The sequence below is a fragment of the Glycine soja genome, chromosome 16 (genome assembly GCF_004193775.1).
Source record: "Glycine soja cultivar W05 chromosome 16, ASM419377v2, whole genome shotgun sequence".
Classification (NCBI taxonomy): Eukaryota; Viridiplantae; Streptophyta; class Magnoliopsida; order Fabales; family Fabaceae; genus Glycine; species Glycine soja.
Genome location: NC_041017.1, coordinates 782,069 through 795,300, shown reverse-complemented (window position 1 = coordinate 795,300; position 13,232 = coordinate 782,069). Strand labels below are relative to the sequence as shown.

Sequence of the window (13,232 nt, the reverse complement as noted above, 5' to 3'; positions counted from 1 at the left end):
CTTCATCGATCAGGTCCAACTCCATTGCTAGGTCCTCGTCATTGAGGGCTTCCTGGAATTGAGCTCTTTTAGTTGAGGGCTCACCAACCTCCATCGGAATCAGGATGTAAATGCCATAGGTCAGTTTGAAAGGAGTCTCCTTTGTTGTCAATTAAGGAGTGCAGAAATATGCCCATAGAATAGTAGGCAACTTCTCTACCCAAAATCCCTTGGATTTCTCCATTGTTGGCTGCCTCTTCTTGTCCATTTGTTTGTGGGTGCTCGATTGAAGACACCAGATGTTTGACCCCGAGCTAGTGAAAGAACTGCTTGTACTTGATAGGCTTGATTTTTTCCTTGCTGACGTTACTCTTTTTTTGGCTTCCTCTTCGGACCTTGTCGCAAAAATTTGACAAATCTTCTATTTGTATGAAACCAATAACACGACATCTTAATTCGTCCATGCCTGTTGGCCTATTCTTGCATAGGCTGTCTGCAAGCGCCTTCAGTTTGAGAGCTGCTATTATGGCATGAAAAGCCACTATAGGTTTGAGGTCTCGGATTTTGACTGCAATCCAAGAGAAACGAGCCATGAGGTCCCACAATGACTCGTCATCCACCTGATGCAAGTTTATCAGGGCTACCGATGTTGTGTGATGTGATTGGCATGTAACATATTGCTCACCAAAATGTTCGATCGGTGTGTCAAACGTATTAATTATCGGAGGGGGGAGTTGCTGCCATCATGTTAAGGTAGGTCCCTTTAACGAGCTTGGAAATACTCCACAGAGGACAAAGTAGTTATTGGTGAACAAGTTCACTTATGTCACATAGACTTCGATGTGGTCATTAGGGTTTATAGTTTCATCATACTGGTCGATGTTCAACGGCTTCCAACCTAGGGGAAGGGGCACATCCAGGATATCATCGATGAACGAATGTCAGCGACGTAGCTTAGCGAGTTGGCTGTAAGATCTCTGGTGAGACCTTTCTATGGTGTTGGTGTAATAGTTGGTTTCATATGAGGAATGTTCCAACTCAGTTGCTCCTGGACGAGTTGGAACCGTGTTGGCCTTTCATGCCTGCAACTGAGCTTGAATGACATTGTTTTCTTCCCGTAGGGCTTGGAGGTCTACTTCTTGTTTCTATCTCAGTGCGACCATTTATTCCACATTCTTCTTTTGAAGAGCCTCTAACTACTCTCGAAAGCTTTGGATCAGAGAAGCTTCTTCCATCTCTAATGATATGATCGGTGAGCTCTTGGTCGTTACTATATACTCTTGTGACCAAAGGAAAATTTCTCTAGGCCCACGGTGGGCGTCAAATGTTCTTACCAAGGTCAATGTCTCCCAACCTGCTCCCATTTGTACCTCTCTTTCTCTTCTTCTCTCTGTGTGTATGAGCTTCTTTTCTTGTGGTGGGAGTGAATTCCTGGAAAGGGACTCCGCGCTCAAGTCAATATGTTTGTCGAAAGTGTTGTCGGGATAGAATGTTATTCACCTTCTTTCTTTGTCTCCTCCTTTATTAGTAGTAGGGTCGAGCTCAAATACGGTAACCTTCCACGACGCCTACTAAGGGCAATACGAGGTCAATTACCTCCAACTAGATCTCTTGTGGGCCTGGTATAATAGAGTCCTTACTTTGCGTCATTTTAGGTAACGTGTTTAAAATCCCTAAAAGAGTTTGACATGATTTGTAAATCATGTTGCATGACCTATATGATTCAATATATATTCAACACAAGATTAACATTAATTAAAAATTAACAAAAAAAAATTATATTTTCACACGGACGCATATATATATATATATATATAATACACTTCTTAAATGTATATTAAGAGTTGAATTTAAAAAAATGTGATAAAGAAACAAAAGTGTAAGGTAAAAATGAAAAATTAAGGTGTGTTAGGGTTATTTCAATAAATTAATTTTATTTAAAATAAAGGCTTAAATATATTTCTAATTTTTATAATATACTTGTATTATGATTTTTGGGTCTATAATTGTTTTTGTGTTTTTGTTTTATATTTTTAAAAAATTATAGTTTTAGTCTCTCATTATTCATTAAAAATAAATTTAATATTTCTTAAATAATAATGACTAAAAAATGAATATCTTATAATATAAGAAGTTTAATATTAATTTTTTAAAATTTTATAAAGACTAATGATTAAAAACAAAAATCACAAATTAAATTTTATGAAAAATTAAATCATAAAAAGTATAAAAATTGAAAACACAAAAAAATAGAAAGATTAGAAACAGATTTAAGTTTAAAATATATAAAAAAAAGTTCAAAATTCTCCATCCAATCAACATGAAAATTTATCGTAAGGACCCAAGAAACAATTTTAGGAGAGAAATTTTTTACTGTCAGAGTGTCAATGTAAATTATGAAAATTTCACATAATTTAATTTTTTTTATGGAAAGTTCATTTTTTTCCTGACTAAAAGTTAATTTTAATTTACTGAAATTGTCCAATAACAAATTAACAATGATAATCTCCGTGTACATTTAAGATGAAGATTTAACAGCGTAAAGAACAAATCAAAGTTTTCCATTCATGCCAAGGAACATAGAAAACAAAACCTCCAAACAGCCAAACCCGTACCTTTCTGAACCCTCACTCACTCTTCTGCTTCTTCAGATCATCGGATAAGCTCCAATATTCTTTAATTCCCACTCCACTTCTCTGGAATGTGATCTTTCCCCCTTCAAATTCTGCTTCCTATTTTGTCTCAATTCCCACTCTCGGGTTTCGTTTCCCTTTCAAGAAACCGAAACCCTAGACGACTTTTCCGCCTCTGAATTTGAGCAATTGGAACCCCAAACTCTTTCCTAGGATAGTAACATTGGAGATGAAAGCGCCAAATGCTTTGTTTGGTGCAAAACGCAGAAAATTTCAAGGGATTTTCAATGCTCTGTGTTCCATGGTTGTGCTTTTCTTCTTTTACAACCGGGAAGACATCATCAGCAACCCGATTCTCAGACAATCCTCGTACTTCACGAATCATGGGTTGCCTCAAAATGCGATTTTGAGAGATGGGTCTTCCTTGGTTCACCGTCGAATGGTGGAAATCAGCGCCAACACTTCAGGTGTAGCTGGTGAAAATGATTTAGGCGTAAGTAGTTCTGGATTATGTAGTGGGTTGGTTCAACATGATGGTTATTCTAGTCCCTGTGAATTCTTAAAGGTTAATCCACAGTGTTCTTCTGATGGGTATCTCGATTACTTGAAGTTTTTCTATTGTACATGTCTGGGTTTTAGTTTGTTTGGTTATCTAGTGTTGGGTGTGTGGCTGGCTGCTTTGTTTTATCTCTTGGGGAACACTGCTGCAGATTATTTTTGCCCTTCTCTTGAGCATCTGTCAAGGCTCTTGAAATTGCCTCCAACTGTGGCTGGGGTTGTGCTGCTTCCACTTGGGAATGGAGCACCTGATGTGTTTGCTAGCATAGCTGCTTTTGTGGGTGCTGAAAGTGGTGATGTAGGGCTTAACAGTGTGTTGGGTGGTGCTCTTTTTGTTACCACTATTGTTGCTGGAACTGTTTCGCTGTGTGTTGCGGATAAGGAGATTGGAATTGATCGAAGATGCTTTATAAGGGACGTGAGTTTCTTTCTCATCACTCTTGTTTCGCTGCTTTTGATTTTGTTTGTTGGGAAGGTGGGTGTCGGGGCGGCCATTGCCTTTGTGTCGATTTATATTGTGTATGCATTCATTGTTGCTGCCAACGAGATATTGCGGAAACATGCACGGAGGTTGAAATTGGATGCTGTCACACCAATGCTTCCTGTCCAGGGAAGTGTGTTCTCTCTAGGTTCGGAAGAGGATACTTCGATCTATAGCTCTTTACTGGAAGACACTGAGAGCGACCCCCCTCGCCTCCCTCCGTCGTTGCCACAGTGGATGTGGTCCTCAAATGTGGCAATATATTCAAACCAGGCAAATAAGATCAATTTTTTGGATGATGAAAGGCCTCCCTGGGGATGGAGTGATGGCTCCACGGAAAACACCAGGACATCGTTCACTGTATCAAAACTTTTTCTGATGATGGAGATTCCACTGGCAATTCCTAGGCGGCTAACAATTCCAATGGTTCATGAGGAAGTATGGTCAAAGCCTTATGCTGTGGCTAGTGCTTCATTAGCTCCTATTCTTCTAGCTATTTTGTGTAGCACCCAAGATAATGTGAGTAATCAGGGTGTTATACTTTCTTATTGTGTTGGTGTTACTCTTGGATGCACCTTTGGTATTCTTGCATATAAATACACAGTGTCTGATCATCCGCCTCCCCAATTCTTGCTTCCTTGGGTTCTGGGAGGATTCCTCATGAGTATAGTGTGGTTCTACATAATAGCAAATGAGCTTGTGGCTCTTTTGGTAGCGTTTGGTGTTATTTTCGGAATCAACCCATCCATCTTGGGGTTAACCGTATTAGCATGGGGAAATTCAATGGGAGATTTGATGTCAAATATTTCATTGGCATTGGATGGAGAAGATGGAGTTCAGATTGCCTTATCTGGATGCTATGCAGGTCCTATGTTCAACACACTTATTGGCTTGGGGATCTCGTTACTGCTTGGGGCTTGGTCAAAGAAACCCTCTTTGTATGTGGTGCCTGAAGACAGTAGCTTATTTTACACCATGGGATTTCTGATCACAGGACTGTTATGGGCACTTGTTGTTTTACCTCGGAACAACATGCATCCTAACAGAATATTAGGAATGGGTCTCATTGCCCTTTATTTGATATTTCTTTCTTTCAGGATGTGCACTGCTATGGGATTTATAACAATTGCTGGTTTAAGTTTAAGTTGAGTTTGTTGCAATAGATCTAAATCAAAATGAGCATGTTTTCTGCATCTCTTTGCTCCATCTGGTATAATTTTTGTCACGCAGATAGCCTATATATGGGACAAAAGAAACTCGGGAAAGAAAAAATTGGTCTCCATATAGCCGGGATAAATTGCTGCTCCAGCTGAAAACGCCATTGTTGTATATCCAAACATCATGTACTTGTCAATCGAATTGACAATAGGTAGTCTCTTTACATTTGTTGAAAAATGAACACACCTAAGGATTCCACTTACTGAACATAATTTAATATTGTGGTGACTTTCCTTTAGGGCATTTGGTATTTCAGCACTCTTACAATCTGTTGTGTTTGTTCTATTCTTGGTATATATAAAATATTAGACGTACACATTTACATACCAATATCATAATATTAATTGGCTAGTTATTCGTAATTTTGTATTGTGCTTTCCTTTTTATTTATGTACTGTCAAGCTCGATGATACCTTTTTGTTTTAAACTTAAAGTTCTCTTAGCATATTTGGATGTCTAGAAATAGAAATAGAGAAGAAAATTAAGTCGTGACTGATAAAATGAAAGTGTTAAATTTTTCCCTGTTTCAATGTTTGTGTAAAAAAGAAGAGAAACAAGAAATTTTTTAGCTGGGATTTTCCTGAATTGGGGTAAAATTAGAGGGGGTAAGTTTTTTTTTTTTTTTTTCCTTCAATGCACCAAACATACATTTTCAAGTAAGCATTCAATCTCCATTCAACACTAATCTCTCAAATATTTTAGTTGTTTCGTTCCTAGGAAAGTGTGGAACTCACCCCGAAACGCTAAAATAAACCCATTATGTGCATGTTTGATTTAATGACTTTTTTACGTAAAAAATATTTAAAAAAAATAATTATTTATGTAAATAATATAATTGAAAAATTATTTACATAGATGATATAAATCTTGAAACACGTTGAGAAAAGATTACCATAATGATTTCTAAGTAAGATTGATCTAAAGGTTAAAAAAATTTGTATACCATACACAAATTTTCATGCTTAGATCATGTAGCCGGTGTGCGGTAAAATATTTGAACATGCATTGCTCGTGTGCCTCAAACGTGATGTATTTTAATCTTTCTTAATAATTTCGATCTCGATATTTTAAAAATTCATATCAGCCACTAATTCGCAAGATCTTTTTTTATACATAAAATTCTGCAAGATCTGATGTCCCATTTTAATATATTCACATAATACAGAAAGATCTAATATAGAAAGTGCATTATTCTAGCCATAAAATATAACCTAATATAGAAAGATCTTGATTAATTACTAAATTTGAGTGTTAGATATATTTATATTAAATACTCAGATTTTTTTTCCTTCATAGTAATTTTATTCATTTGGAGAAAAAAATTATCTCTTACAAAAAAAAATACTTATAAAAATCTCATTAATCTGTACTAAAATAAAATTATGAAATAATATTTTAAAATTTTCTTATAATGCATTTTTGTTAAGTAAAACAATGTTATTTTTAAATTAAAAACTTCAACATTTAATATATTTATTTTTTAATTTTAAAAAAATAAATAAAAATATTAAAAGAGTAATATCTTTAATCTTTTTTCATGTCATACGCCCTACCCATCCTCCCTATGCAGAACCTTTTGTAGTAAAATACAAAACAGCATTATTTTTATTGGCTATTGCTAAGAAAATATCACAGGCCATCAAGACCTATAAGTCCTTCAATTATCGGCTTCCTGCTTTGCTGGCTCCACCCTCTCCCCTAAATATTAAAATATATCATGAGCATATTATTATATCAATAACTTTTGAACTATTATAATACTATACATAATTCATTTTTTTTTCTTACATTAACTTTCATTTAAATTTAAAAAATTATTACATTAATATTCTCTTATGTTTAAAAATATATAAATATTAACCAATGTCCTATTGCCCTTAGTACATTAGTAAAATAACTTAAAGAAAAAATATTTTTAATAAAATATACAAAATTGTATTTTTAAGATATTTTTAACACTTTTCTATATTTTCTACATTAAATATTTTAGACCAATAGTCTGTGACCAATAGTCTGATCCAATCAATAAACAAACAATATCTCTTCCCCCATTTCCAGGTAACACAACCAATAACGAACCCATCAAGGCATCATAAGCACATTTCCTCCAACTCCAGTAGTAAAGGAACACAACACTCTAATATCATGGCTTTTCCTTCTTCTTCTCCATTCTCTCTATTCTTCTTACTCCTCTCTTTTTTTGTTTTCGCTTCATCGGACGACGCTCCACAAACCTACATCATCCACGTGGCGCAATCCCAGAAGCCCAGCCTCTTCACCTCACACACAACCTGGTACTCCTCCATCCTCCGCTCCCTCCCTCCCTCTCCCCACCCCGCCACCCTCCTCTACACCTACTCCTCCGCCGCCTCAGGCTTCTCCGTCCGCCTCACCCCATCCCAAGCCTCCCACCTCCGCCGCCACCCCTCCGTCCTCGCCCTCCACTCCGACCAAATCCGCCACCCCCACACCACCCACACCCCGCGCTTCCTCGGCCTCGCCGACTCCTTCGGCCTCTGGCCCAACTCCGACTACGCCGACGACGTCATCGTAGGGGTCCTCGACACCGGAATATGGCCGGAGCTCAAGAGCTTCTCCGACCACAATCTCTCCCCAATCCCCTCCTCATGGAAAGGCTCCTGCCAGCCCTCACCAGACTTCCCTTCCTCCCTGTGCAACAACAAAATCATCGGCGCCAAAGCCTTCTACAAAGGCTACGAATCCTATCTCGAAAGACCAATCGACGAGTCTCAGGTACTTTTCTTTATCGAAAAATGTTAATCTGTTTGAAATGTCAGTTGCCAGATTCGAACTGCGCACGAATCTCAGATGCTATTTGAGATGAAAAAATTTTAAAAATCGTCTCAGATAATGTTTGGTAAGATGAAAATTTTAAAAAATTAACCTAAATTTCTGACGTTATACTTGATTTAAATTCAAATATTTCGCATTTTTATTTTTCGATTTCTTTTTACTTTCACATGTCTTTCGTTCCTTTAAACCAATCGTCGTCCAATCTCAGGAATCGAAGTCACCACGCGACACCGAAGGCCACGGCACGCACACCGCCTCCACCGCCGCGGGCGCCGTCGTCTCCAACGCAAGCCTCTTCCACTATGCACGGGGCGAAGCGAGAGGAATGGCTACGAAGGCAAGAATCGCAGCCTACAAGATCTGCTGGAAGCTCGGTTGCTTCGACTCCGACATCCTCGCCGCCATGGACGAGGCCGTCTCTGACGGCGTCCACGTCATCTCACTCTCCGTCGGCTCTTCCGGCTACGCGCCTCAGTACTACCGCGACTCGATCGCCGTGGGAGCGTTCGGCGCTGCCAAACACAACGTTCTCGTCTCGTGCTCCGCCGGAAACTCTGGACCTGGTCCTTCCACTGCTGTTAACATAGCACCGTGGATTTTAACCGTCGGAGCTTCCACCGTCGACAGAGAGTTTCCGGCAGACGTAATTCTCGGAGACGGAAGAGTCTTCGGTGGCGTGTCTTTGTATTACGGTGAAAGCTTACCTGATTTTAAGCTTCCATTAGTTTATGCTAAAGATTGTGGAAGCAGGTATTTTTTTTTTTTTATGGGCGAAAGTTAATTTGTTAGAATATTAGTTTTCTTGTTAGAAGAAGGGATCAAACTCGCAATCTTTTCCTTCTTTACTTCTCCATTAATCATCAACTCACCTTATATCTCTTTTTTTGGAAGCAGGTACTGTTACATAGGGTCTCTAGAATCTTCCAAAGTGCAAGGAAAAATTGTTGTTTGTGATAGAGGAGGGAATGCCAGAGTTGAAAAAGGTAGTGCAGTAAAACTTACTGGTGGGTTGGGAATGATTATGGCCAACACTGAAGCCAACGGTGAAGAGCTTCTTGCAGATGCGCATCTTTTAGCAGCTACTATGGTGGGTCAAACCGCAGGAGATAAGATTAAGGAGTATATAAAGCTGAGTCAGTACCCAACAGCAACGATTGAGTTTAGAGGAACTGTGATTGGTGGTTCTCCTTCTGCTCCTCAAGTTGCTTCCTTTTCTAGCCGTGGACCGAACCATCTTACGTCGCAGATTCTGAAACCTGATGTTATTGCTCCTGGTGTTAACATTTTAGCAGGGTGGACTGGGCGTGTGGGTCCCACGGATTTGGACATTGATCCTAGGAGGGTCGAGTTTAACATAATTTCGGGGACTTCTATGTCGTGCCCTCATGCGAGTGGCATTGCTGCATTGCTTAGGAAGGCTTATCCAGAGTGGTCACCTGCGGCGATTAAGTCTGCATTGATGACCACTGCTTATAATGTGGATAATTCTGGTGGGAACATTAAGGATCTTGGAAGTGGGAAGGAGTCAAATCCGTTTATTCATGGTGCTGGACATGTTGATCCTAATAGGGCACTTAACCCTGGTTTGGTTTATGATTTGGACTCTAATGACTATTTGGCGTTCTTGTGTTCTGTTGGGTATGATGCTAATCAGATTGCGGTTTTCACTAGAGAGCCTGCTGTTGAAAGTGTTTGTGAAGGGAAAGTGGGGAGGACTGGGAAGTTGGCTAGTCCCGGTGACTTGAATTACCCTTCATTCGCGGTGAAGTTGGGTGGGGAAGGTGATTTGGTTAAGTATAGACGGGTTGTTACGAATGTGGGAAGCGAGGTTGATGTTGTTTACACTGTTAAGGTGAATGCTCCACCTGGTGTTGGTGTTGGTGTTTCTCCCAGCACGCTTGTGTTCAGTGGCGAAAACAAGACGCAGGCGTTTGAGGTCACATTTAGTAGAGCTAAGTTGGATGGTTCTGAGAGTTTTGGATCCATTGAATGGACTGATGGAAGTCATGTTGTGAGGAGTCCAATTGCTGTTACATTGAGTGCTGCATATTCATCATCCATTTGAATGAATTGCTGTGGAGACACGTCTTTCTCAGGCTATGGATCATTGGATTTAGTCTCTTTGTAATTTTTATCATGTTTGCTTATTGTACAAACGACAGAATAACGACTTCGAAGTAGTTGATGAAGGGCTTCTGATAATTTGGGGAAATCAGATGTGATTTTTAAGATAGTTGGATCAGATTATTGTGGTTTCATTACACGTCTCATTTGATTGATATAAAGGTTATGTCATGCTAAGCGAGATGTATATGGCAGCACTGCAGCTAGATGGATTTGCCGAAATATACTAGGGACATTTGAATCTTGCAAGCCTTTTCTGGCTTATCTCTAACTGATGTCAATTGGGGTCGGATGGAGCGGTGAACCCTCATCATCAATTTGAATTGCACTCGGGTGTTGCTGTGGAAACACATCATTCATTCACAGGTGATGGATTTAGTCAAGTCTCTTTATAATTTTCTGTAATCGTATTGCCTTATTGTAAAAACTATAAAATACGTTTTAGGTGTGCTCTTTCTTGCAAGTGTACTCAGGAACAACTTTGAAGCAGTTGACGAAGGGGTTCTAATAAATTATTGAACTAAATGATCGGAAATCTAAGATGATATGGTTTGAGGAGAAATACAAGTACCAACATAGTGAGACTATACACCATAGAGTTCAAAGTAGAGAAGAGGAGTATCATAGAAATACATTTTGTAATTGATTGAATAAAAGATGCAAGTGACAGTGAGTATGAGCTCATTAGAGATAACAAACTGATAACTATCCTTAACAAACTAAACTAACTATTCTTAACAGGTGACATGAGATGCGATTTGTAAGATTGTTGGTTCAGATTATTGTGCCTCTACGTATTTATTATGTTAAGATTAAGAGCGTGCATACATTAATCTAAGATTAAAACACGCAACTCATGCCTCGTCCGATGTATAAGTGGTATGTCATTATAAACGAGATGTATATAGCGTTACTTTTCAAACTCCCAAACTATGCACTGTCGTCGAAGAATATGTCCTCGTATTGTCACAATCTTAGTGCATGTTGGATCTATCTTTGCAAATGGAAGTTGGTATGGTAGCAAAAGGACTTTTGTAAAAGCATCTACACCCTTTTCGTGTTTATTTTTCCTTCCACTGTTGGATTTTGTCTTGAAATTTGTACACAAGTTAGATGGTAAACCAAACATGCTCTTATTCTAATAACCTTATTTTCAACTCCAAAGCTATCACAACAAAATCTTATAGAGCCTCTATGCTATTCATCACAATTCATATCCATACACAACTCAAATTTTGATTAATTTTAATGGCAGTATGACAACACATGTTTTATTGAGGAGAGATCTATTTATTTTAAGAGTAACTCTTAAAATTACTTCTCATTTCCATTATTATTTTTTTAAGATATAATGATTGTAATAAATAATTAATTTTAACCATTAGATTTCAAGAAAATGAACGATGAAAATGAAAATTAACTCTAAAAGAATTACTCTTAAAAAAAAAGTGAATTCCTCCTCATATATCATACATGTGCAATAACAAAAAGTGAATTCCTCCTCATATATCATACATGTGCAATAACAAAAAGTGAATTCCTCCTCATATATCATACATGTGCAATAACGATTGATTCAAACACTCGGTCATATTCCATTACATTATTGGAACTGGGGTTCTTCTTTAGTTAAGTGTACTAAAATATTATACCACAGTTAAAAGATAATGTATCCAAAAACTTGTTCAAGAGATATTAAGGACTCATAGAAGGCTTGTCAAATCATTTTTTAAAGTGATAATTAGTGTTGGAAATTCTTTAACACTGCCATACCTAAATGGAATTATTGACAAAATTTATTGAGAAATTAATATCTGTAGACCAATATTTATAATATAAACATGTAAACAAGTTAAAAAAAGGTATATTCGTATTTTATTTCTATATCTAGTATTGTAAATAAAATTAATTTCAGCAATTCGCATATAGTGTAGAAAGTTAATTTTCAAAATTAAGGTGTCATGTGATTTGGAGCTAAAATTGAATGGGTAATTTGACTTTATTTAACATTTCAGCCTGTTAATTGCTTTATGTTTATAAGGTAGTAAAGTGTGTGCGATCTTTAGCAAAATTAATGACTACTCACTGGATTGCCCGAGAGCATGTGGATGCAAGTTCTTACAAATATATATAGGATTATCTTGTCAGTCAATTAACAGTTATGTTAAGAATGTCAACTGTACGTGTTATGCCAATGCGTGTGAACTTAAGAAAATTTGTTTCCTGCTCAAAATAATAATACTAATATTTTTGTAGTTTTATTGTAAACTGTTGGCATCTTTTTTGGATTGTTTTTGGGTCTTTTCACCCATGCTTGTTGCCCACCGATGTCACCTCTGATACCAATAGTTTTAGAACTTAAATGCATTAATTTCGATTAGTTTAAGTAAATTGAATAACTTGATTCATTGGACATGGTGGTCAAATGTATTATATAGTTATAGTTATATATTTTCAACTGAAAAATTCATGGAACATGCGTGCTCATAAAAGTAACAATTTCATCGCTCCTCTCATAGTTATATATATACATCAGCATATACCTCTATGCATTTATTCTTCTATCATGAATGAAATGAGCTAGTTCTATTTATGTAAAAAAACAACAACTATACATTGTTGTCCTGGAATATGTCCTCGTATTATTTTCATTCAAATAACATTATTTTCCAACTGCAAAGCTATCACAAGAACAAGGTTCTTATAAGCTGGTCTGCTACTCGCTGTTCATCAAAATTCATATCCATTAACAGCACAACTCACATCTTGATTATTCGATCCATTCATCCTTAATTGAAGAATGAATCAAAAACCCTCAAAGAGTCAAAGTCGTCAATACCTATCTGTTCTTTCCTATCATATGGCACAGAGACATCACAATATAGAAAGAAAAAAAAACTTCATTAGCTAGTCACAGTTTTTTGCATTCTTCCCTGAAGAGATTATTGATGGGGGAGAGGGTGTGTTGGAAATCAACCTTGATTTGGGCCACCTTTAACCCACTTTAAAAACGATCATTTTTCACTTCCCATAGAGTTAGGTATAAGGGGTATATTTAATCCCACGTCTATTATAATAAGACCTAAGTAATTCTTGTAAAGTTTTTGGCAAACTTCAACTTATACGCAACTTTTGTGAAATTGTATTACGGTCTAAGTCCAGCTTATAAGACATATATCCTTTTTTTTTTTATGCTGAATATTATTTTATTATTCTACTACTACCCCATCAATAATCTCTTCAAAGAGGTATGCAAAAAACTGTGACTACTAGAGTATGGTAATACTAATGATCAAACCATAGATCTAGGATAAATTCTATTACTTTTTTAAATTTTAGGCGTAGGATTAATCTAATTTTACAAAATTGGTTTGTATAATTACTACACTGATCATGTATCTTTTTGATATAGGTTCTCAAACCCG

General features: G+C 37.2%; 2 protein-coding genes across 2 annotated transcripts; both read left to right on the top strand.

Moving 5' to 3' along the window:
• Window positions 1-2,517: 2,517 nt before the first annotated feature.
• Window positions 2,518-5,191, top strand: LOC114390702 (cation/calcium exchanger 4-like). Its single transcript, XM_028351547.1, has one exon. It carries the CDS (start codon window positions 2,842-2,844, stop codon window positions 4,798-4,800), a length of 1,959 nt encoding a protein of 652 aa, XP_028207348.1. The 5' UTR covers window positions 2,518-2,841; the 3' UTR covers window positions 4,801-5,191.
• A 1,738-nt stretch (window positions 5,192-6,929) lies between these two features.
• On the top strand, window positions 6,930-10,342 carry LOC114388946 (subtilisin-like protease SBT1.4). The gene is made up of 3 exons (XM_028349495.1): window positions 6,930-7,623; window positions 7,892-8,433; window positions 8,578-10,342. The coding sequence occupies exons 1-3, from the start codon at window positions 7,015-7,017 to the stop codon at window positions 9,746-9,748; spliced, it is 2,322 nt and encodes a 773-aa protein (XP_028205296.1). The 5' UTR covers window positions 6,930-7,014; the 3' UTR covers window positions 9,749-10,342.
• Window positions 10,343-13,232: the final 2,890 nt, after the last annotated feature.

Bases quoted from the DNA above. Each gene is read 5' to 3' on its own strand.
- LOC114390702 (XM_028351547.1), top strand. From the start codon at position 2,842: ATGAAAGCGCCAAATGCTTTGTTTGGTGCAAAACGCAGAAAATTTCAA.
- LOC114388946 (XM_028349495.1), top strand. From the start codon at position 7,015: ATGGCTTTTCCTTCTTCTTCTCCATTCTCTCTATTCTTCTTACTCCTC. The intron at 7,624-7,891 runs GTACTTTTCTTT...GTCCAATCTCAG, and splicing joins GACCAATCGACGAGTCTCAG to GAATCGAAGTCACCACGCGA. The intron at 8,434-8,577 runs GTATTTTTTTTT...TTTTGGAAGCAG, and splicing joins GCTAAAGATTGTGGAAGCAG to GTACTGTTACATAGGGTCTC.